At 40.6% G+C, this 25,613-nt stretch overlaps 2 protein-coding genes across 8 annotated transcripts in view; both read right to left on the bottom strand.

The window, feature by feature from the left end:
• Positions 1-460: 460 nt before the first annotated feature.
• LOC120779706 lies at positions 461-4,460 on the bottom strand. 5 transcript variants are annotated; one of them, XM_040112072.1, is made up of 4 exons: positions 3,361-4,460; positions 3,090-3,298; positions 2,488-2,983; positions 461-2,410 (listed from the first exon to the last, which is right to left on the bottom strand). In XM_040112072.1, the coding sequence occupies exon 4, from the start codon at positions 1,883-1,885 to the stop codon at positions 956-958; it is 930 nt and encodes a 309-aa protein (XP_039968006.1). In that variant the 5' UTR covers positions 1,886-2,410; positions 2,488-2,983; positions 3,090-3,298; positions 3,361-4,460; the 3' UTR covers positions 461-955. The 5 variants fall into 4 exon arrangements, with proteins under 5 accessions (XP_039968006.1, XP_039968005.1, XP_039968004.1 ...); XM_040112071.1 differs by having other exon boundaries at positions 3,365-4,460; XM_040112070.1 differs by having other exon boundaries at positions 3,090-4,460.
• Positions 4,461-17,734: 13,274 nt separating this feature from the next.
• The window catches only part of LOC120779474, a 34,673-nt gene continuing 26,794 nt past the window's right edge, over positions 17,735-25,613 (bottom strand). For all 3 annotated transcript variants that reach the window (XM_040111748.1, XM_040111749.1, XM_040111750.1), the window contains one exon: positions 17,735-19,670. In XM_040111748.1, the coding sequence (XP_039967682.1) occupies positions 18,226-19,670 (1,445 nt within the window). In that variant the 3' untranslated portion in view covers positions 17,735-18,225. The remainder of the gene's footprint in view (positions 19,671-25,613) is intronic.

The following is a 25,613-nucleotide window of genomic DNA, read 5'->3' as shown; positions in this document are numbered from 1 at the left end:
GTCGAAAATCCCCTGAGAGTAATATCAAAGCACCACCAAAAAGCTATTGGTTACCACGTAAATCTTGCATTGTTCGATTAAATGCTTCTAGTAATTTTTTATTCGCCATTGTACACTCTCCCATAAAATAATTGACGTTAATCGCAGAACTTTTGCCATAGCAGAATTTCTTGAAATATTGCAAGCTGGAGTTTCAATCACCTGTACATCAATGGCAATTTTAATGCAGAGTGTGCTGTCCGACCACCTTCTAATAATGTAGCAGCAATTCCCGAAGATGCAAGTGCCAATGCAATTTTCTGTTCCGATCGAATAGTGACTAAAATCAGTGATATAACGAACGTTTTGCCTGTACTACCAGGTGCATCCAAGAAATATAACCCACCTGCATTATTGGAAATGGCTTGCATGATTGTGTCATAAACATGTTTTTTCTGAATATTCATTTTGGTTATATTCGATTGTACAAATAAACGCAAATCATTAGAATTGAATTCCTGCTCACGTTGCAATTCACGATCAAACAGATCATGCATGTCACGATTTGGTGCGGTCATACCCAATTGTACTAATGTTTTATTTGCAATCCGTAGACACATATCTTCAATTATTATCAAAGCTTCGTTGTACATTTCCGAAGTTATCAACAAATCAGGATTTCTTGCTTGATGACGCATACGCATTAAAATATCTTCTGCAATATTATGTTTATATCTGTTCCATAATTCAAGTGGATTTGATGGCATACATGTTGATAATATAACGGCAAACAGCATTCGTATTTGTTGAGGATAAGACGAAATAGATGCATCATGAAGTGTTGAATCCCAATGAGCATCATCCTCCAACAAATGCAAAAGTTGGCATGCTTCACGGTATGTTTCACACAAATGACCGTTGACTGTTCTCAATTCTTGAAATTATTTTGGGCCATTCACGTTAACTAATAACAATCTCAAATAAAAACACTCAACATTGTTTGGATGTACTGTATATATTCTGCCAATTGCATCTGTTTGGAAAATGCCAGGATGCCCATGAATAGCTGTTTCTTGTTTACGTCTTTGAAGTTTTTTCGAAGACACATTCCATGTGTAAACTGGGGCACTTCAGAATATAACAAAGTTATCGCAAATGTATCAGTTTCGCATAATTTGAAAAAAGCTGTTAACGTAGTTGCTGGTGGTTGCGCTGCTCTTTCCAATAAATTTGCTACATTAAAATAAACACGTTGGCCATTCTCAAGATGTACAGCCAAGTGAACAACCGCAGGATGTCTTTCGTGCATTGGAAACGATATAATCCTCCAGACAGCTTCATTGCTACTAATATAGCGACCCATTTGATACTGAGCAATTTCATCATTTCTATTCTCACCAGCAACACCGAAAATAGCCATATCGCTCCCTTTATTTACATACTTGCAAATATATTTAATGGATTTGACAGAATTGCAATATTCCACATTTATATGAGCATTGAATATTTTCGATAATAATGGACAATACGGAGCCACCCAACGATTATCAACTTCAACTTCCTGGTTATGCATTCTAAAGGTTGCCGTTTTGCCATTATCATTAGGTGATCTACGTCGATACAACGGATATCCGTCATTGCCCGTTATTGTGTCTGAAGTAAATTGCCTTGGGTATCGTTTCGAACACTTTTCATCAATCATACATGGTGAATTCATATTTAGTTCACCGCACGGTCCATGTATCATGTTTTTAACGACAACTTGAAATAACTCAGGATCAGCAGTGTAATTAGGAATTTCAGCGGATATAAGGTTATCGATTTGATCCGGAGTTACTTTATGTACCAGCCAAATTAGTATATGTGCGTGCGGCAATCCCCTTTTCTGCCATTCAATGGAGTACATATGGCAACGCACCTCCCCAAATATATATATAATATCGCAATTAAATCCATAATTGCTTTACATTTTTGCCGAAAAACACGCGCAGTAATGTCATGACGATCGGTTGTCGACTGTCCTGCAAATAAATTGTTTTTGATGTCATCCCACTGCGGATTACATGTAAATGTAATGAACAGATCCGGTCGACCGTATTTTCTTACATAACACATTGCGTCTTGTGCATATTCGTTCATATTCCGTGGGCTACCAATATACGAAGATGGCAATATAGTTAAACGTCCGATGTCATTAATATTAGCATCATTCGCTATCGCATCTTGCAAATGAATATATTGTTCAGACCTTAATTTTGCATGGTTGAAACGAATAAAATTAAGACGTTCTGTTTCTATTTTGACGTACATATCAACGATGTACTGATGATATAGTTTACGACATCTCAAGATATAATTTTGTTCTTGTGGACGAACCATCAATCGATAAGAATAAAAATTCATGGAACTAACTTTTTTTGTACATGTAGACCTTAAAATAAGTGGAAAATGTGACTTAAGAAATTTCTACAAATGATGAAATGTCAACACACTGAAAATATTATTTACCTGTTCGTGGATCAATCATTGGTATATTTATATTATAGCCATCGTCACCTTTCCAATGCAATATTGGGTATTGTAATGCATCGTTACTACGATGAAGTTCCGAAACACGTTGCAATTGGTCATTTTTACGATGAAGTATAATATCACGCGATTGAAACTGATCACCACGAATTACAATTGCAACCTCATCAATTGTCGGTGCATTGAATCGCCTTTCATGCTCTCCAAAAGGTGTTCTATCAGCCCTTATTACGATTTTGTGATGATCAGAGGGCATACGATCGAGAGCAATTTTGAACAATTGCACATATGCGTTATGCTGATGGAAAAACCTTTGTAGCTCACAAATAATTTCTCGTCTTGTATTCAAAGAAATTGCACAACGTTGATCCAATTCACGATTTTCATCACCAATAAAATAAATTTGCAAAAATTGATAATCAGCGTCGGGGTATGGCAATAACGAACCAGCTTGATGATAAATTTGGCCCTGAATCTGCAACATGTATGCAATTTTAGGTATATGTTGCATAATAATTTTTAAAACTATAGAATACTTTTATGATTCAGATTGATTGGGACAATCCTGTTTAAGTATTTACCTTAAACGTCGGCATAAAATTATCTCAAATAATGTTAGTAGCAGAAAAAGAAGTCATTTGAAATACCGAATTGTATTGTTGAATATGTCTCAAAAAGTGCTTCGAATTTTCAGAAGTCCCAAAAATTAATGAAGACAATGGTTCGGGTGGTGTTTCTAATGGTGGCAATCTCACTTTGCCATTAGCACAACACATGCCGAGCGTTTTACCTGGAAATTTAGCCGCATCACAATGTGGACATATTGCGTTCATTATTCCAATATATCCGTACATACTGTAATTAATCTGACTGTTGTAATTAAAAGCGGCACGCATAATTTCAGGTACAACAGTTCTATTTCGTGCATTACGTTCACGCTGCGATGCATTAGCTTGTGCTCGTTCATCTGGAGTCTGTGATCGCCTTTGTAATGCCGTAGCATTTGCATGACGCGTTCGCCGACCTATATTTCCACGTGTGGGTCGTGGCATTTTTCTTTCAATTAAAAAAGAATAAATTAAATAAAAAAAAATGCCTACATTAATAGTGGTACACCCTATGTTTTTTCAAATAAAGAAACACATAGATTCGTGTAATTCACTTCAACAGTTCAAAACTTACCGTTTTTTGCTCGGAAATTCGCTTTGCGCTATATTTATTTTTTTCACAAATTCACACAAACTTCAATAATTATTAAAAAAAATACAATAACTAATTTGATGTCTTTTCAAAGCCTACTTTGTTTGTCGATCTGCCTGTTACATACATACCTACATGTTGATATAAATATAATGCAAGTAAGTTTGTAGGTGGGAATAATAAGTATGCTAGTTAAGACGAAAGTTCATAAATTTTGAGAGCGAAAGAGCGTAGCTAAAAAGGTAACAAATCGTTTAGTAAATGATTAAACTATTATTGATGTATGTATGTTAATATGAAAACGTATAATCCGCTGGCTAAGTGGGAAGAATCTGACCAAACAAATGGGTTTTTGGTGTGTTTTTAAAAATAATTTCACCATACATTGAGCGCTTTTCAGCTTTCCAAGTAGGTACGAGTTAAATAAAAAAAAATGTAACATATGTATGTGTGGTGAAATTTTTGAAACATTTTTGCTGATATCTCGAGACCCTAGTCACGGAGCGGCATCAAAAATACTCTACACTATAAAAATCATCAACAGCTTCTATTTGCTACCCATATTGTACAAACACATCCTAGGGTTACCCGGGTCCACGTTTTGGCCTATTTCTCGAGACCCTGGTATCCGATTCTTAAAATTTCAAAACACAAACCATCTACTGAATATTCCAAACAAAGCCTAAAAATTTGGTTTGGATAGGTGAGCCCGTTCTTGAGTTATAAAGTCACAACGAAAAATGGCGATCATTTTTATATATGTATATAGATTTGACACAGATTCAGACTAAAACAAGCCTGACATATGGTTGGTTGGTTGGGTTGTGCTGGGGAGGAACCCGAAGAGCAGCCACTTCCACGCGGTGGGTTCTGGGCGACCAATACAGGTCAGCTGAGAGCTGCAACAATTTTCACCTTGCGCTGTGGCGCGCCGCCTTTTCGCTCGTATCTCGGGAACGGTTCGTCCTACGGCCATGATCACATATACCATTTCGGTAGCAAATGACGTGCCAAATAACTTTTGTTTTATACATTTTGCCATGAGATGCGTATTTCATGCGCTCGGTAGACAATTTCACGTTTTTAGGCGAATTTCCGAAATTTCAAGGTCGGAGTTGGGGTTGAAGATGCAATCCGATCTCAAAACAAAAAGTTGTATTGGAATCAGGAAGTACTAAGGCAACTTTTCCGCACTATTAGAAATTCCAAATAAAAAAAAATCCGGAATCGACCCACCCTAGTGCCCAACTTACGATTCCGAGGTTAACGTAGATATTCGTTTATTTATGTAACTGGTTAACGGTTTTTGGTGATTTCAGTATTCGATAAGTATCGACTAACATTAGAATCTGCAAAATCGGCAATATTCTATGTCTACACTAATCGTGTTAGATGTCTTCAATATATGAAGATTTTTGAATTTCTTAGCAAAACTTTCATTTTTCTTGGAAGGCAACTATAACCATAAACCTCATTCGATAGCCATGTGTTAGATGTCTTCAATATATGAAGATTTTTGTATTTCTTAGCAAAAATTTCATATTTTCTTGGAAGGCAACTATAACCATAAACCTCATTCAATAGCCATGTGTTAATAAAGTTTTAGAATACATTCCCCCGATTTCGGGGCTAGAATGAGTATGCTTTTTTCGATTGTACGTAGTTTTAACATATCAATAAATCTTCCTTTTTGCACATCAACTGCCAAGCAGATAGCTCTTGCCTACTCTGCACATAACAACATTGGTGACCCCGACGAGATACTAATAGCGACGTGGAACAGCTTACACCACAAAATACTCCGCCACGGATTCCACTGCCGGCAAAGACTGAGGACAACATTAACACTCACAGATCCAAACGGGGTTAGATCGCCAGAAAAACAGCCCTTGGTCGGATAAAATCCGAGTCAATTCCGGAGCGTAGAACCGGCTGTCGTGGGCATTGCGGCCTTAAGACTCACAGGGAGTGGACCACGAATTACGTGGCCCCATGTTTCCTACGCAATACTGCGACACTAGCATCTATGGCTGTGCAATCTGCACATAGTTCGCGCGCTGAGCCGCCACTGACCCCGAGTGGCCAACCGAGGACCTCCACGGTCCCTATAAGCTCAAAGAGGCAAAATAGCTCCCACTCTGACTTGCCCCCCCAACCTTCATCCCGCTCCAATCCTCGTGCGAGAACCAATCAGCAACTCTTGGTTCCTCGCACAGTCTGTTCCGTGTGTCAGACCGCCATACGTCGGAACGTTACATCAGTTAAGTGCAATTCCTGCACTGGCTGGTGTCACTTCCGGGCGTGTTTCAGCCTGCGCACCACACGTGAGTGGAGCGAATCATACGTTGCCCCATGCATGCCCCCGCAACGCACAACAGCGGCGTCGCCAACCAACACCCCAGCGCGGCAACCGCCCCTGCGGGTTCTGCAGCTGCAACAAATACGACTTATACGCCAGTCCCTCACCCCCAGGATTACCTACGGACACCCGCGACAAACCCGTGTACTTCAATTCAACTGAGAGTAAGATCGAGGAGATAGTTGCACTAATGAATCGGGAACGCGTATCGATAGCTGCGGTCCAAGAAACCAAACTAAGCAGCCGTTCAGATCTTCTGAGTTGTGCAGGTTTCAACGTAATACGTAAAGATCGCGAGCGAAATAATGGTGGTGGCCTAGCCTTCATATTGCACAACACCGTGCAGTATCGTCTAACCGATGAAGACATCGACCGCAGGGATACTACCCTAGAATGTCAGGGTGTATTTAATATATACATCCCCTCAGTTACATGTTGCCCTACAGGATATCACCCGAAAATAGGCGCGCTACTTCGTGGGGAAAACCGTTTGGTACTAGGCGACTTTAACGCGCACCACGATCTTTGGCATTCTTGCCTGTCAAATGATCGTAGGGGGATGGTGCTAGCGGAACAGATTGACGATTCGACTTTCTGCACAATTAATAACGAAGCCCCCACCAGAGTTATGGGCACCTGTAATAGCTTGCCGATATTACCATTGCTAGCGGTGATCTGATAAATAGCATAACCTGGCGACCTATGCTAACTCTCGCATCAGACCATCTGCCCATAATTATCTCGATCGAGAAACCTCCTGATTTCATTTCTGTAGATAACCGTACCATCGTTAACTTTAATAAAGCTGAATGGGTCGGCTTACTGAGAGCACCTTCAACGCTCTACCCATTTCTACGGACGTATGTGTTGGCGAACGTCGATTCCGCAAGGTGATCGCAGCAGCTACCGCTCGCTTCATCCCGGCTGGAAGAATAGCGGAAATCTGCCCCAATTTCCCAGCCGTAGCAGCCGTTTTAGCTAACGAGCGGTACACCTTACGCCATGCCTATCCCGGGGATCCCCGACTAGGGGATCTCAATTTGAAAATTCGGCGAATGGTAAATCAACATAAGCGGACGAAATGGATAGAGAACCTGAAGTCCTGCAACCTCTCCACCGGTGTGAGTAAGCTTTGGGCTTCTGTCAAAGCTTTGTCTAACCCGAAGAGACACGACTCAATTCAATGGTCATGCCTCTTCGGACCCGAAGAAGTACGCGAGCTATTTTAGTCGGCAGTTTACACTGCACCCTTCGGTAGACAAAGCCAAGAGACGTGTTAACCGACGGCTGCGCAAAATGCGCGCCACTTACTTTCACCGATGAGGAGGTTCAGAGTGTCATCAACAAATCAAAATCTTCTAAATCCATTGGCCCTGATGGAATTAACATGCTAATGCTTAAGCATCTAGGCTCGACGGGAGTAAGTTATCTCACCAAGGTCCTCAAGCTATCGCTGACCACTCTTCAAATACCCGATGTGTGGAAAGTCGGAAGAGTGGTCCTACTACTGAAACCTGGGAAACCCGCTAACAAAGGGGAATCTTATCGTCCCATAACTCTCCTCTCCCCAGTAGTGAAGACACTTGAGGCCTTGTTACTCCCGACCTTCACTCACCACCTGAGCCTAGCCAGCCACCGGAATAGATTCCGAAAAGTGCACAGCACCACCACAGCACTTAGCGTCATAAACGCTCAGATAGTTCAAGGTCTCAACCAGAAACCACCCTGTGAGAGAACGATCCTCACTAGCGTTGTGTGATGGACTGTGTCAAAAGCTATTGACATTGAGAAAACCCCGCTTCCTCCAGGGTTAAAGAGATGGACCATGAACTATCTGAACGGTCGTCAATCATCCGTACTATTTCGAGGTGAAACATCTAAACTGAGAAGAATTAAACAGGGTGTTCCGCAGCCACCAGAGGGGGTTTCCATAACCTCGTACGCAGATGATTACACGATATTGACCTCGGGCAATGGAATCGATGGCATGTGTTCGAAGGTAAACAACTACCTTTCCGACCTTTCTCGTTTCCTCACTGAACGGAACCTCACACTTTCCCCCACAAAATCCACAGCGACCATTTTTACGAACTGGACGAGGGAGTATGGACTTGAATTTAATATTGCAGCCGATGGCGTGAAAATTCCGACTGTCAAACACCCTAAGATTTTAGGTGTAACCTTTGATAGTGTATGCTCCTTTACTCCCCATACGACCGCGATTATCGCCAAGGTACAGAGCCGCAACAAAATCCTCAAGTCATTAGCCGGCAGCACATGGGGAAAAGACAAAGGAACGTTGTTGGCAACATACAAGGCAATCGGCTGGCCGGTCCTCAACTACGCAACACCTATATGGTCGCCTGGATGCAGTGGTACGCAGATGAGGAAACTCCAGACCTGCCAAAATACTGCACTCGGACCACGACGGGATGCCTTTCCTCCTATCCTTCTCCTATCGAACACCTTCACAGTGAGACGCTTATTCTCCCAGTTAAGGAGCATAATGAACTCCTCTCTAAACAGTTCCTGCTGGGATGTTTTCGTAGAAATCACCCTTGCTTGGAGCGAAACCGTCTCCTAGGAGCATCAAAAGGTCTTTCCTTGACTACGTCGACGACGTCGTACAGTACGCCGACCGGACTTTGGACGCAACTGACTTTCGACAGGTACTGACCGACATTCACAGTGGAGCCATTAACACCTTCACCGACTTCCTTCCCGTGAACGGCGTTCTTGGATTCAAACCCCCACCCATCGCAGACGAAGAGCTCGAGTTGCCGCGAGAAATGCGAGTGACCCTCGCGCAGCTTCATTCTGGATATTGTAGTAGGTTAAACTCCTACTTTCCCAGAATAGACCCTGACATACCCAATGTATGTCCTGCATGCAACGAGTCTCCGCATGACACTCACCACCTCTTTGCACGCCCTACCAACCCCACTCATCTAACACCCTTTTCACTTTGGTCCGGCCCCGTCTAAACAGCACGTTTCCTGGACCTCAAGTTAGATGACGTCGATGACAACACAGATAACCCTTACCATCCTAACGGGGATTGATAACCGTTAAAACAACAACAACTGAGGATAACATTGATGCTTAATAGGGTGGGTCGATTCCGGATTTTTTTTGATTTGGAATTTCTAATAGTGCGGAAAAGTTGCCTTAGTACTTCCTGATTCCAATGCAACTTTTTGTTTTGAGATCGGATTGCATCATCAACCCCAACTCCGACCTTGAAATTTCGGAAATTCGCCTAAAAACGTAAAATTGTCTACCTAGCGCCTGAAATACGCATCTCATGGCAAAATGTATAAAACAAAAGTTATTTGGCACGTCATTTGCTACCGAAATGGTATATGTGATCATGGCCGTAGGACGAACCGTTCCCGAGATACGAGCGAAAAGGCGGCTCGCCACAGCGCAAGGTGAAAATTATTGCAGCTCTCAGCTAACCTGTATTGGTCGCCCAGAACCCACCGCGTGGAGGTGGCTGCTTTTCGGATTCCTCCCAAGCCCGACCCAACCAAATCTGTGAATCTGTGTCAAATTTATTAAAAAAATCAGTTTTTGTACTAAACTTTGGCACTTGTTGCCTAGATTTCAGTGTAGAGCGTATAAAACGATCACGAGATTGGGGGCCAATAACTTTAGAAGATGCCTCTGTCACCAGTTTGACGGTTATCTCGACTGCCACGGTGTGAGGGGGGAATTCACTAAATTTCCATATCTCTGCAGTGTCTCCCGACAGCCCTTTTATGAGTTCTTCGTTAGAAACTGAACAAAGAACTGGTGGAACAGTCAAGGTAATAGTCTTCCAGTTAATCATATCGTAATAATTATTAGCTTTAAAATTCAGCTTTGGCACTTTATTACATGTAACCCTTCCATTTACAGTGTCAGACTCTGCTTCTCTGGCTGCCAGAAGACGGTCATGGGCCAACTTTCTGACTTCTATCCGTTCGCCAGTCATCATACTAAGGAGAATGTTTTCTGGAAGAGCAAAGAAAGCATTCTGTTGAATGGATGAATCGACAACCTTGCGCAGTTTAGCAGGTAAGTATCTCGACCTTTGAATTGCAGCATAGAGATGGCGCGAGCCATCTTTGATTGAACTGTTGAATCTTATTGAGAACCACAAAGGTGAGTAAACTGTAAGTATGTACTTGACCAAAATCTTTATTTCCTTTGTTGGTTTGTCAGTAGAAATGTATAATCTCAGAATTCTATTTGCACAGGTGAGCCAGCGAGATTTGCACATGTTACCTGGATGCATCGACGCTAAATCTGAGGAACATTGACCAGAAATAACAGCTTCTGATATTTTATAGAGATAAGCTTGGTCTGTGCTAAGTTGGATCGGATTAATGACCTCAGAAGGTAATTGGCAGGATGGAAAACTTTCAAATTTGACAACAGGCAACTTCTCACAATCAGGGAGCAGTTTACCTATGTCGCCAGAGAATGTATTTGGACTCTTTGAGACACCATCTATGTGCTCGAAAAGAGCACGAAATGGAAGTTCGTTGAAATGTAGAAGACAAACAACCCACTGTAATACCCTACCTATTCTTTCTTCTAGTTTCCGAATGATTCCACCTTTCCAACCTGTGTTCGTGTTGGTGCCATCTGCACCGACAACTTCTAGATGTTCCAGATCAACTGAATTGTCTTGTAAATGTTGCCATATAGCTTGCGTCTCATCCTCGGCTGACCCGGAAGGAGAGGTGACGTGGCCAAAGTAATGACAACCAGGTTCCACTATAAGAGAAATATGTTCCTCTTTGCCAGTGTCGCGGTAGTATTTTTCACCTTCGCTGACTTGTGTAAGTGTATTGTCTTTGCGGCCGTCAAAATACAGCCCATATACAGAGTCAATACTTTCGGTGTTTTGGAGCTTAACTCCAACACTTTTTTTTGCCCGACAAATCTTGCATTTGTCAGTGACAAAGCTAGCCTGATCCTCTGTTATCAAACCTGATTTTTTTGCATCCAGAAAAACAGATGAAAAAATGAAGGCCGCTGCTCTATCACTACTCCAAATCTTTGGGCAGCTAAAGCAGTGTGTTTTAATACTAGTGTGTTTTGTTTGGTTTTAGAGGATGGAAGGGAAAATTCATCATCAGCATCGTTTTTGGAAGAATCCATGTGCGACGCACCTACATTGTTGTCGTCTGTATGAGAGTCTGGGTGATCTGAATGGTCACGTGTTCTAGCTGATACTTTTCTGGTAAGTGTTGATATTGAATGACATTTTGAAAGCTTTTCTTTACGTTCATTTTTCTTTGTAATCTTTTTTGTTTCAGGTAGATCAACATTTCCAATGCGACCAATTCTTCTGGTTCCTTGGTCCAAGAGAAATGGTTGTTCATTGATAGGAACTTTCCTTTCCTTTGGACAAGTGTAAGAAAGAAAAATAAATGTATTTACAAGCAGCGATGTCCAAATAATTTTCCGGCAGAAGAAAGACAAAGTCGTCTCTTTTAGAGCTCAAACCTATTGGGTTCCTTAAAAACATTTGTTTAAGAGTCAGAAATTTCTTATGGTATGTGGTGAGCATTTGTACAACTCTGGTGTGTGAAACTATCAAGAATAGATGACTTTGAAAGTATTTTCTACCACCTTTTACATGCAGCTTCCTTCTGTAACCTCTTTTACTCCTAGGTTCATAGTTTATCGCCTCGGAGTCGCCATATACGAAATCTTTCAAACTGATAACACAAAAGAACATCCTGGTAAGTAGGTAACTGGGACTCCAGAGAGATTGTACGGATATAATGCCAAACACAGGACATTTCTGTCTAAATTTGAAATTTAGATACAGACATTTTGAGTTCTGTGTTCTGTTGAAAGAATATAAGTGATAGCACTCGGCAGCGAAATCAACGACAAGAGTGAAGGAACTCGATGAAAAAATATTTATGTGGAGACCAGTCCGAACGTGTCGTATGGCGCAGGGAAATGAATGTAAGTGATAGAACTCGGCGAAATCACCGATAAAGTGAAGGAACTCGATGAAAAAATATTTGTGTGGAGACCTATCCGAACGTGTCCTTTGGCGTGGGTGAATGAATGTGAGTGATAGCACTCGGTGAAATCAACGTCAAGAAGTGTGGCCGCAAGCCGATTTCCACCTTGCGCTGTGGCGCGCCGCATTTTCGCTCGTATCTCGAGAACGGTTCGTCCTACGGCCATGATCACATGTACCATTTCGGTAGCAAATGACGTGACAAATAACTTTTGTTTTATATATTTTGCCATAAGATGCGTATTTTAGGCGCTAGGTAGACAATTTCACATTCTTAGGCGAATTTTCGAAATTTCAAGGCCGGAGTTTGCAATCCGATCTCAAAACAAAAATTGCATTGGAATCAGGAAGTACTAAGGCCACTTTTCCGCACTATTAGAAATCCCGAATCGAAAAAAGTCCAAAATCGACCCACCCTAATGCTTAATGCTACTGGCTGCAGTTTTGGTTTGAAGAATCACATGTTTGCTCTGATACAACCAAATAAAACATAGTATTTGCAAGCGTAACTCCAGTAAATTAATAGCGATGTGTACTCTTTTCGAAGATACACCAACAACGTATAAATTTAGCTACATTAGTCGTAGAATCATCGAAAATTTCGCCCAGAGTCGGTAATGTCGTCGTCAACGTGTATTGAAAAACCTTATACTGGGTAACTGAGTCCTACCGATTTGTACAACGAAAGGCGACGAACAGCAGCCACGCTCAGCGAAAGTATACTACATGATCTCTGGGTCAGACGTAAACAGCTATTATCGCCATTAACGTTCCTATTAGCGACAAAATTAAAATAGCTGATTCTAGCGCAGAATGCTTATCACTGAAAGACGGGGGAAACATTTTTGAAGTTATCTCCGAATCGCAAACGTAGGCTGAGTTAACAGATTTACGAACGATATGCGGAAATTTCTTCTCTTTCGAAAACAGCATTAGCCTATCTACCGGACGCCACCACAGTAGATCTACGTCACACGGAAGACCGGTTATTCAACATACGTACATTTTTTGTTGGTATCATGCAAAATGTGGTGCAAATGCCACCAAATGTCACCAACCGTGCTCGTTCACTTCTGTTTCGAGTTATCGTCATTAGGCCAGCTCTACTAATACCATATCAGAACCCGGAAAGCACTCTGATAAGCCAACAGGTCATCGCCTTTGCATTTACGATACATCAGCAAAATTCCATATTCTCTGTCATTGTTTGCCGCAAATGGCTCTCCCGTACAAATATACGGAGGAGTCTTATCTATATTAAATTTAAACCTACGCCGTGTATACCTTTATACTTAAGCAATCAGTGCGCAGGCTGTTTAATAAAGCCAAGCGCACGGGCAACTGGGAGGAATATAGGCAACACCTAACAACCTACAACAAGGGGATTAGGTGCGCGAAGTCAAACAGTTTTAGGAAATTCTCTGACAGCGTCAGTATGTTCACTGCAGACTCAATCAAGTGGGCACAGGCCTCCTTCTTGAACTATAAGTCACCAGGGGCGGATGGCATCTTTCCAGCTCTTTTGCAACAAGGTATGCAAGTTCTCTTGCCACACTTGTTAGGGCTGATGATAGATAGGCTGGCGATGGCGTATATCCCAGAATCATGGAGAATTGCGAAGGTAATCTTCCTCCCCAAGGTAGGTAGGAGAGACTATTCGTTGGCCAAATCATTTCGGCCTTCATGCCAAAAGGAATGGAAAAGATTGTGGACAACTACAGAAGATCGGAAGCGCTGAAAATAGCTACCCTACATGCTAACCAGCACAGGTACAGAGCAGGCATATCCACTAACACTGCTCTGTACCAACTCACAGCTGAACTACAGCATTAGCTGGATAATGGCTAGGTTGCGATACGCTCCTTCCTTGACATTGAAGGTGCTTTTGATAATGCGTCTCACGCAAGCGTGATCAAGGCACTGGAGAAAAGGAACGTGACGGCCCTATATTCACATGGATAGGGGCCTTACTGCATACTAGGGTAGCTGAAACAACAATATTCGTCTTGGCGCTACCAGGCACTGACCTCAGGGTGGAGTACTACACCCCATGCTATGGAACAAGTAGTAGATGAGCTCCTTAAGTTGCTCACTAGCAATGGTATTCGTTGCCAGGAGTACGCCGATGACATTGTCGCGACATTGACATTGGCGGGAGGCAAATTCGAGAACACTCTCTGCGACATTGTTCAAAGGGGCTTAAGACTAGCAAAGGGATGGTGTAAAACGGTAGGGCTAAGTATCAACCAGGCAAAACTACCGTGATCCCTTTTACTAAGCGAAGATCTCTTCCGAGCTTGAGACCCCTAACAATTGGAGGCAGAGAGTTGGAGATGTCGAAAGAGATCAATTTCCTTGGCCTCACATTAAACTCATCCTTACGGTGAAGTAAGCATGTACACTAGGCATCAAATGAAAGTATAAATTTCACAACCGTTATTTCAATGCAGTTTTATTAAAATAAACAACTAATAATTCGTACATTTATATTACATTAACATAAGTATTTAAGTAACAAATTATATATTAAAAAAAAATTTTTCCGGAATAGAAAGGAAAAAAATTTGTTCCACTTTAAAAAAGGGACTCTTAAATAAAAGTGGTCAAATGAAAGTATAAATTTTGAAAAAAAATACGAAACGTTTGGTTTACTGCAGGAAGACGTTTTGGCATGCCTCGAACCAAATTTTCTAATATTTTCATTGGAATAATGTCAAGTTGACGCTTCGTCTCTAAGAAAAATTATTCCAAGTTTGTACGGCTGCTTTTTGGTATTTTTGAATCAAAAATTAACCACAATGCTTAATTGGATTTAAATCCGGTGACTGAGTTGGCCAGGCCAGTTTTTCTTAAGCCTTCTTCAAAAACGCGAGTAGTCAGGCGAGATGCGCGTTTATCTTATTACAAGATCAACGACCCCAAGTTAACTTTTCCGCATTTATTTTAAAAATTTCGCTAAGAATGTTAACATATGAAGCAACCGTCATTCGTCCATCGATTTTAAGTACATTAACGACACCAAATTTTGAGAAACAGCCCCAAACCATGAGAGAACATCCTCCATGCTTCACTGATGATTGTATGCACTGTGGCTTAAGCGATTAGAAGGTTTACACTACACTGTTTTTTAACTCCTTAGCTCGAATTTGAATTAATCGGACCAAATTACTTTATCTCAAAATGGGGTTGGCATATTTGGATATTGTTTTGCAAACTCTAGTCCTTTTTTCCTACTCGAAATGGAAAACATAGCTCGTTTTTTTGCGACATCGTTCTTAAAACCAGATGTTTGTAGTTTTCTTTTCATTGTACTAATGGAAACATCCAAACCAAAACTTTTAATCAACTCCCGTGATAAAATTTCAGGGTTTTCAGGAGCTTTTCTCGTACAAGTCGCTCAGCGTGTGTAGAAATTTTGGATTTTGGACCTCCACCGTATTGAGTCTTGCTTCTTCTTTCTTCTCTTAGATTATTCAAAAATCTTTCTTCTTTCCTCTCTGATCGAAATGGAATCTTTTTCATAAATTTTTTTGATACGTTTCACCCCTCTTCCCATCTTCTACAATTAAGATCCGATTATCTTCAATTTTTTATATTTTTTACTAAGAACAGAAAAAAAAGTTTTTCACCATAACATAAATTCCCTTAATAAATACAAATGTATTAAATATATAGTAAAATTCCGTTTTACCTTGAAAAAAATTAACCAAAACTAAAATTATACTTTCATTTGACGCGCACTCATAGGCTCACCAGCGAAGACTAATCACTCCCGATGCAGTAAATATTTTTTTCGTCTAAATAATAAGTGTAAATATTACTCCAACTGCTTATTTACGTAACGGTGCTTCTACATAAAATGCTTTATGAATTTATTCTTAAGCAAAAATGTAGGAAGTAAATTAATGATCTGAGGTTGCCAGTATATACTACATTTATACTTTCATTTGACGCCTAGTGTATCTAACGCTGTCCAAAGTCACCAAGGCGCTCTCGATATGCAAACGCCTGACCGGCAGATCCTCGGGATGCAAGCCAGGTATCATTAGATGGCTGTATACCATGATTGTTCGGCTTATTGTCACCTATGGGGCGGTTGCTTGGGCAGCCAAGGCTACGCAGTGCGTACATGCCCCACTGCAGCGCTTGAAATGATGTTGGAGCTCACACCTCTGCATTTGGTGAAAAACACATCACTGGCCCTACTTCCAAGGGACGGCGTTAGGGAGAGGATTAACTTTACAAAGAATTTTAGAGTTACTTTCGGCAGCAAAACAGAGTGGAATGACTCTCCACTTTATTCTCTGCTGAGAGACAATACTATCCAGTGGTACACTCACGGCTCGAAAACACCGGAAGGCATTGCGGGACCACATACCAAGCTATCCAAACCAATTAGACGATTTCCAAGCATTTTTCAAGCAGAAGTTTTTGCTATAAGTCAGTACGTAGAACTCAATCTCCACCGCAACTATCGCAACCAGCATATCGCCATTTCTAGCGACAGTCAAGCGGAGCTAAAACCGATCTCAGCATATGAGATTAAATAGCTTGTAGTAGAGAAGGGCATGAGAGGATTGAACCGCCTAACAGTGTGCAACCGGGTACACCTAATATGGTTGTCGGGGCATAAAAGGGTAGCCGGAAATGAGATCGCCGACGAACTAGAACGCTCAACGCCAACGGAGATTGATAAACCGTTACAACAACTACAACAACAACGGGAACCAAGTAACGCAGTGAAGTCCCACACTCTTAAGGAGCTGCTCCGCACGGTGGAGAGAGTGGAAAGGGAACAGCACTGGCAGCAGGAATGCGACATGCCAAGCTGTTTCTAGGAGGATCTCAAGGTTTAAGGAAATAATCACCCTCCCTCTTGTCAATTCCGCCTCCTCGTCGCGCTCTACACAGGGCACTGCAGACTCAGGAAGCACTTGTCCAACAGGGGCATAGTCTCTTCCGTAAACTGGTAGTTCTGCAGCATGGAACAGGAAACCCCAGTACACCTGATTCTAGATTATCCAATTTGCAGGCTTAAGGCCTTAGGTTCCATTTACGTGAACAGGGTTCTCATCCCCTCAGTAGCGCCCAGCAAGCTACTGAAATTATTCCGGATGCTGGATCTGGGCCGCAGTGCAATAACTCATTATTAACCATCTATCGAAATTAATAAAAACCATTAATAAAAAACTAAGAAGAAGAAAGCTCAATCGGACTACGCTAACGTTGCATATGAAAATGTCAAAAATCAACTTTATTTGTGATGCGTGAATTTCTTTGTCACTGTGCTTCAACTGCCGGGTTAATACGTTTCAAAACTGATACAATGTCAGAAATATTTCGGTTGCATTACAGAACATCATATTATATGTACATCACAATTAGTATAATACGCCATATCTAGCAAATGAATATACACTTATCCAATATTTAATGGTAATGAAAGTTTATAGGTTATATTGAGGAGAACGTAAATATATGTATATGTATGCCTAATTTTTTTATTACTAATGACAAACTTTTATCACTAATGTCGATGCAAATAATTATTTCGTTCTGGATATTGTAGCAGATTAAACTCCTACTCTTCCAGAATAGACCCCGACATATCCGACATATGTCCTGCGTGCAATGAGTCTTCGACACTGGCCACCTCTTTGCATGCCACACTCATCTGACACCCTTTTTCCTTTGGCCCGACCCCGTCGAAACAACATGTTTCTTGGGCCTCCCGTTATATGACGTCGACGACAACCTAGATAATAAATCTTACCATCCTAACGGGGATTAGATAACCGTTAGAACAACAACAACATGCAAATAATTATCAAATCATTTTTTCCTTTCACTGAATTAAAATAAAAATGTTGGAACTGTTTATTTAGACGTATTTGCATATTGAACTTGTGCACATAAATATACCAATAATTTCTTAAGAAAAGTGCAACTGCAAGAAATTAGTAAACGTAGAAACAAAAACTGAACTTTTTTTTGTAAAAACTGTTTTTTTATAATTTGCAGACCAAGGAGTGGAAATTAAAAAATACATTGAATGATGTATATGATATCATCTCTACTTAATAATTATAATGATTCCCTTATTTATATCAAAAGTATACAAATTTCTTTACCAATTATTCAGAAAATCGAATCCCCTATGTAAATTTAGATCGTTATCAAAAAGCCGGCACAAAGTTTTTTCGTCACCATTCTCGTCATTATATTCGTGATTACTTTGTGCGTCGTCATCGGATGTAGTTGTTAACGAGTTCGAGGATCCCGTCAGAATTCCGCTGTTGCTGCAATTGTACACTAGAGTAGCTGATTCACCTTTTTCAACATAGACATCTGCGTACACGGCATAATTCAAATTTGATTGCTTCGGTTTGAAGTCGAGTAAGAATGAGCCCTCGGATGTATGCTTTACAAAATTTTCTTTCAAACATCTGCTCGATTCATTTTTAGACTTATTCGAATTTGGCGAAGAAAGCACTTGAATTGCTTTAGCAGATGGATTATTGGATGCTTCTTGCGATATAGGTAATAGGCGTTTATTTTTTCTAAACGGCTTCAAATGGTTGCTCAATGTACTCTTTAACTCCTTTTGTAAGCTATCATAATTTTTAGTTAGATCTACATTTTTAACCAAATTTATATTGCACGACTCGTTTGAAGTAAGGCATTTATAATCAAAGTTAGTGTTTAGATTTATATCATTCAAATCAGCTTCATAATACTGTTGTTGTAGGTTTATTTGTGATTTTGTGCGATAACTGAAAGGTTGCGAATGTTCATTGGGATATGCCCTTAATACATCATCATATATAATTTTTAGTGCCACTTTCTGTGCGATATATGTATGTAAGTTGACTCCATCATAAATATAATCTGTTTTCTCGTTTCTACCATTTGCCGGATCATTGCGTAACGTTTGAAGCGATCTCAAATAACTTTTCTGTTTTTCAGTATTTTCAGTTCTTTTCAATTTTTTGGATCTAGTGGGAGGAGGTGGCGGTGGAGACGAAGGAGGTTTTAATTTACCAAGTTGATGTGTGTGTGATGTGACAGTGTGCTTAGCGCGTGCTACCAAGGTTTTTGACAATAAATTTTGAGTCTGTAAAATATTTTCAGTTAACGAACGCGATGTTTTACTATTGACATTGGGAAAATAATCTTGTCCTCGGTTCTTTGAAGACGATGGCAAAATATGTTCAGCACTTGTAGTACATAAACTAGCCGAAGATGAGCTTGACGAAGATGAACTTGGTGATAACGATGAAGCGGGCAGGAACAGATTTTCCAAATACTTCAGCGAAATTTCAGGATTTATCAGAGTTTGGTTTATGATCTCGTTTTGTTGATTTTCTTTCATAGTATACCAAAGCGTGCCATATGATGATTTTGTTATGTTTATATCAGACGCAATGCGCTGAGCTAATGGACTTAAATTGGAAAAATAATCTTGTGCCATTTGCAGATTAAACGAGGTAAACTGGAAAGCGGCCATTTGTATAAGACTATTTTTTATGTAGCTCATCCAAAAAGTAGTTTTCACGACTTTCCTGATACTTCCTATTAAAAAAAAAGTTGTTACTACCATAGGAAATCAACTTTGATTTGATGTTTAATTGAAGTTTTATGAAAAGTTCTATTTAAGATAGTGCTTCATAATGTAGTGAATGCAGTGTTTGAATATACATGTATATTCATATACGTTCATGGAAAATATTTTTAACATCTCTTAGTACGCTTTAAATTATATAGTTAATTGACAAGAAATCCACAATTATTCCAACGAATGGTTTTTGAAATGTATGTGTAAAAGATTTAAATAAAGCAAAAGGAACTGCGTTTGATATGACCTGTCGTCACGACTTTATTTTTAGCACTCACTTAAATCCGCAAGGAGCGGCAATTATATGCCTGCTTGTACAAAAAATGCATTGCTAATAGCTGCACAAAAAAGGTAATGCATTTTGTGTAGGTGCGAATAGATGCGCTTATACTTAATATGTAGATATGTATGTAAACTAATTATGATTTCGGGAATAGAGCATATGCTAGCGGTGTGCATATATAAATAAGCAGCAGTCAGCGTCGCTAAGATATGTATGTATATACCAGAGACCGGCACGAGTAATTAAAAAAGTAACATGTTAGCAAGCGGCGATGCCGATGCGGCGAGTACACGCTACGTAACGGTACTTTGGCATCGTGGGCATCGGCATCGTGGGTATCGGCATCGTGGCATCGCCGATTACTAACATGTTACTCAATTAGTATGGTGCGCGAAGAAAAGAACTGGCAAAATATACAAAAATGCATGTTATACAGAAAATTGCGTTTTGAATTGGTGGCGGCGTCATGAAGATGAGTTTACATTGATGGCTAGACTGGCACGAAAAATTTTATGTAATCCAGCGTCTAGTGCAGCAAGTGAAAGATGTTTTAGTTTGGCAAACCGTATATTAGAAGAAAGAAGAACAAATTTGAAAGGAGAAAATCTGGACGCCATTTTATTTTTGCATTCACAACAAAAAAATTAAGTTCATATTAAATATTTTTTTATTTTTAATTCGTTGCTTATTTTGATCGAAAATAACGAAATATATTTAATTTATTTTTATTTATTGAATTAATTTATGTTGTGTATGTTATATTGAATTAATTTATGTTTAAATGAAGAGAATTTTATTAAGTTTTTCCTAATATAAGGTAAATGCGAAAGAAAAATCACAAGAATTTGCTTTTATGTATGCATTTCGTTTCATTTGCCATTGACGATACCAGATAGTAATCGTACGATGCCACGATGCCACGATGCCGCGATGCCGATGCGCAATGTTACCTTCGCATCGTGGTAATCGTCAGAAGTGTTACTTAGTAACGTAATCGTACGATGCCTACCTTAATCGTTCAGGTCTCTGGTATATACATATGCCTACAAGTCAATAGCGGAATGCAAATAACCAAAGAAAGAAGAAATAACGTTACAGTCAGGCGATATTTGTCCCATAGGCGTAGCCTATGCAAACTTAGGTGGGTTAATACCCTATACAATATCTCAATCTTGAACAGTATGCTTTGCGTTTTATAAGTTGGATCGGATTACGCTATTCAAGTCCTATTTTCTAGAGATAGAGGAGGTGCTCCAGGCTAAGAATATATACAGTAGCGGCCAGTGAAATCCGGACAGCTAAAAAATCATAGTTTTTCCTTATTATTTTAGGGGAATGTTTAAATTTTTTTTTAAACAATAATATATATTTAGTACATTAGTATTAAGCGTAAAAAAAGTCAATGTTGTGAATTGTTCTTATAAATTTTTTTTTTATTATTTTTACGTATTATAAACAGAGATAAATTTTTTTTATTTACATAAAAGAAATGATTTTATAGTTTTAGTTAAAGGAAACATTAATCTATACAAAAACACTATTTTAATTATAGTATTTTGTCAAACGTGCTTTTCTTTTTATTACGGCTTTCATACGCTCGGGCTTTGAATTTATAAAGTTTTTTATTGTTCCTGCTCCAATACCGTTATACCACGCTTCTTCGAGAATTCCATTCAGCTCTGCTAAATTCTTTGGTCTCTTTTGTGCTACCTGAGCCTGCATTATAAACCAGAGGTTCTCAATAGCATTGAGATCCGGACTGTTACCTGGCCACTCCAAAGTCGACACCCTGATTTTTGATAAACCTTAAAGAAAGGAAAAAGGATAAGTATAAAATTTGTAATTAAAATTATAGCAATAAACTCTAGTTGTACAAAAAATGAATACTTACTATTTTGGCACAATGGCAGGGTGCAGTCATCCTAAAAAAAATAAGGACATCCGCTCGTGAAAAGCGATTTTTCATTGAAGGTATTAAATTGGTTTCAAGTATCTCCTGATACTTATTTCTTTTGGCGGTTCCTTCTATTAGGGCTAGTTGCCCAATACCATAGTAAGAAAAGTAACCCCAGACCTTTCGGCTTTCTCCCTGCTTAACAGTTCTTTGAACACATTCGTCCTTGAACCGCTCAAAAGTTCTCCTGCTCATGTAGGACATACCGTCGCTGCCAAAAATGTTAAATTTGGACTCATCTGAGAAGATTACATTTCGCCAATATATTTGAGTCCAATTTTAATGTCTTTTTGTCCATCGTAAACGGTTTTGACGCATTTTTGAGGTTAAAAGTGGTTTTTTGGCGGCCCGACGAGTGTTCAATTTAACCTCTTAAAACCTTCGACGAACAGTTCTTGCGCTAACTTCCGTACCGATATCTTCAAATAACTCCAGTTCAATGTCCTCAGCAGTTTTGAAGCGATTCCTCAAACTGACACGTTCTATCACCCGATCTTCCCTAGAACTTGTCTTCTTCTTTGCTCCAGAGCCAGTTTTTCTCTTAAGAGGCCTTGCTTCATCGAAATTCTTTAGAAATTCTCTCATGGAAGATTTGCTGAAGCCAATTCTACCACTAATTTCCCGAATGGTCAGATTTTCTTTTCGCAAAATAAAAATATTACTTTTTTGCAGTTCGGACATTTTTTTTTAATGTTGGCATATTTAAGCTTTAACGAAGCACAAGCACGAAATATACTTTGAAACTATTAAAAAATAAAACAAAGTTGTTATAAAACGTGTACAGAGCACTACTTTAAGTGAAACAATAATCATTTCGGCAGAAAGTTACACTTGTCGGTTACAATCGTGTTTTAAATACAAACCCACAGGTTGTCCGGATTTCACTGTCCGCTACTGTATATACATTAGGGTGCTTCAAAAAAAATTTGAATTTTTTTCAACTCTTACCCCCTCAAATGTTAGTGATTGACAAACAAACAATACTCCCTCAGGCCAGGCGCTGTAGCTTAACTCTAAGCGGTCGCTTTTTTTATGTTTCCTATTAATTTAACAGGAATTTTCGTTTTTTCATTCAAATCAAAATTTCACCAGTTAATTTTCGTTTCTCAAAATAGCCATCACATATTCAGAAAGTTGGCTTTTCAAACTTTAAAATTCCCGCGACAAAATTATTATTCGCAGAAACGAACAACACTTCGGAAAAGGCAATCGGCGCAGCTGCAGGCAAGGGGGGTCAAGGAGCTAAGCGTAAGATTAGCTTCCTTAATACTCCCTCGCCAGATGAGCGGGCGCTGTTTGCGGAGTATGCCAGGGAGTATGACGACGACATGCCTTCAGGCAGTGGCGCTCGGCAGGCGAAAGCGACTGTGGCCGGTGATGAAGCTGCGAGCTCCACCAAGACCTCCCTCAGTAGGCTTAGCTGCTCGACATCGAGCAGAGACCGATGGTGCTCGTAAAAAGAGGACGCGCAGAAGGGGTGGGCAGCAACGCCCCCTTCCAGCAGCTGGCAAACCTTCGCAGGAATGGCATGAGCGGTGCCATCGTTGCCCCGTTAACGCAACCTTGACCGCAATGCGAGGTGATGGAAGGGCAGCGCCCTTGGCCACCTATGCACAAACCGCGAAGCGGAAGAGCGGGCAAATCAGGTCAAAGGGCGCCCCAGCTCTAAGAGGATGAAGGGCTGTAGTTCGAAGGCAGCCAGAGGCCAACCATCCGCACCAGTCCCCGCGCGGGTAGAGGAAGGGCGGCGCAGATATGCGGATGCTGTTAAAGCCGTACTGTCTCAAAACTACCCGGCGGAGTCGTTGAAGTCGGAGAAGCTTACCATGCACCAGGACCTCCTCATAGAGGAAATGAATACGCGGCGTCCTTCCTTGGGGTGGATTTCAAAGGAGGCATATTGCAGGTAGACTGCAAGAACGAGACGTCCGCCAACTGGCTACGGGAGTTCGCCCCAAAGTTGGAAGGCTGGAAGGGTCCCGTCTTCTGTGCAAGAAGGGCGGAGGACTTACCGATCATGCACAGCATGACGATGTTGCTACCCCGATGCCGAGACCTCGGACGTCTCCGATCAGCGGACCTGTGGTCAGGGAGGAGAGCTACCTTCCACGCAGGAACTCTTCGATGGGCTTGGAGACCCGACGGATGGCAGTGCGACTTACGGCGGGCTGAGGATTTTCCCCTCATCGAACTACTACTGTAGTGGCCGTCAACTCAGCGGCAGCTTCGGCTGTCATAACGAGACGGTTCACTTTGGATAACCTGGGCATCCTGCTGATCCAAGAGCCTTGAATCTACAGAGCAGAGGTTAAAGGCCTTAAGACAGATTTCAGCAAGGTAATCTGGGATCTCTCCAGCGCGAGACCTAGAACTTATGCAGTAGTCAGAAATAATATTGACTTCGTCTGGATTTCAGAACTCCTGACGCCGGGTTTCGTGGCGGTGGAAGCCAGGAACTTCGAAGGCAAAGACTTCGTCCTGGCTTCAGTCTATTTTCCAGGGGAGGCATCCACATCACACCCAGAGGCTGTGGATAGACTGGTTGCGTACTGCAGGAGGAACAGGCTGCCCCTAATCATGGGCTGTGATGCGCACGACCATCACAAGGAATGGGGCAGTACGGACTGCAACACACGAGGTGAGTCTCTATTAGAGTATATAGTAGGCAACAACTTAGCTATAGATAATGTGGGGCGTGAACCCACCTTCATCACAGTAAGCAGGAAAGAGGTGCTTGACATCACCTTGAGCAACGTGCCTGCCTGTGGATTGGTCTCACAATGGAGGGTTTCAACGAAGCCCTCCTTGTCAGATCATAGAATCATAATGTTCGCGCTAGTTAAGGAAGATAACATTCCTTATCATACTCACGAACCCAAATACATCAACAAATCCTTATCAGCTGTAAACATAAAAACATGTCTCATGACATATACACATAATAATGCATTGTAATTATCAGTAACAGATAGGAACTTATCCAAAAATATTTATCAGCTTAAAATAAGAACACAACAGAACAACATGAATGTTCTGCCGATACTACAAATAGTTGTAAGCAAACCTAATGTCTTTTAGTCTTAGTATTACCACAAACCAAGAAGGTATATTGAACTCAATAAAGAATAATAATAAGCCCAAAACTATTATTATTTAACTGGGGGCTCAACCGAGATTGCAAATCAACTTGCTTTCCAGCCAGTCTTTGAAATATAACACATAAAAAACCAAAATCCACGGTATTAAAGAAAGACACATCAGGTTCCTGAAAAATTGGAACAAAAACAGAATTCTGAGAAACCACTAAAAACTGGAGCACATCAAGAACTTACGGAAGGAAAAAAGGCCAAAAATCTACGGCAGCCGTAGAAAATCAAAAGCAGTTATGATGACATCAGAAATGGCCCAACTACGAGCACACATCGACGTACTAACTCAAACATCATCAGCAAAGCATTGAGATGCACAATCGACTATCAGCGATTGAATGAAGCCAACCGTTTAAAAGAGGAGTATCGACGGTTGAACAACACGAAGCAATACGCTTGCACATTAACGACCCCATGGATATTGACCTGAAATTATTCAAAGCACTTCCACGGTTCGATGGAAACAAAGATCAATATAGATCCTTGAGATCGCAAGTATGGATCTTTATGGATG

Source organism: Bactrocera tryoni, unplaced genomic scaffold (assembly GCF_016617805.1).
Source record: "Bactrocera tryoni isolate S06 unplaced genomic scaffold, CSIRO_BtryS06_freeze2 scaffold_11, whole genome shotgun sequence".
Taxonomy (NCBI): Eukaryota; Metazoa; Arthropoda; class Insecta; order Diptera; family Tephritidae; genus Bactrocera; species Bactrocera tryoni.
The sequence above is the reverse complement of the archived record's forward strand: the minus strand, read 5'-3'. Positions and strand labels throughout refer to the sequence as shown.

Coding starts and splice junctions, on each gene's coding strand:
- LOC120779706 (XM_040112070.1), bottom strand. CDS start 1,885: ATGTACTCCATTGAATGGCAGAAAAGGGGATTGCCGCACGCACATATA.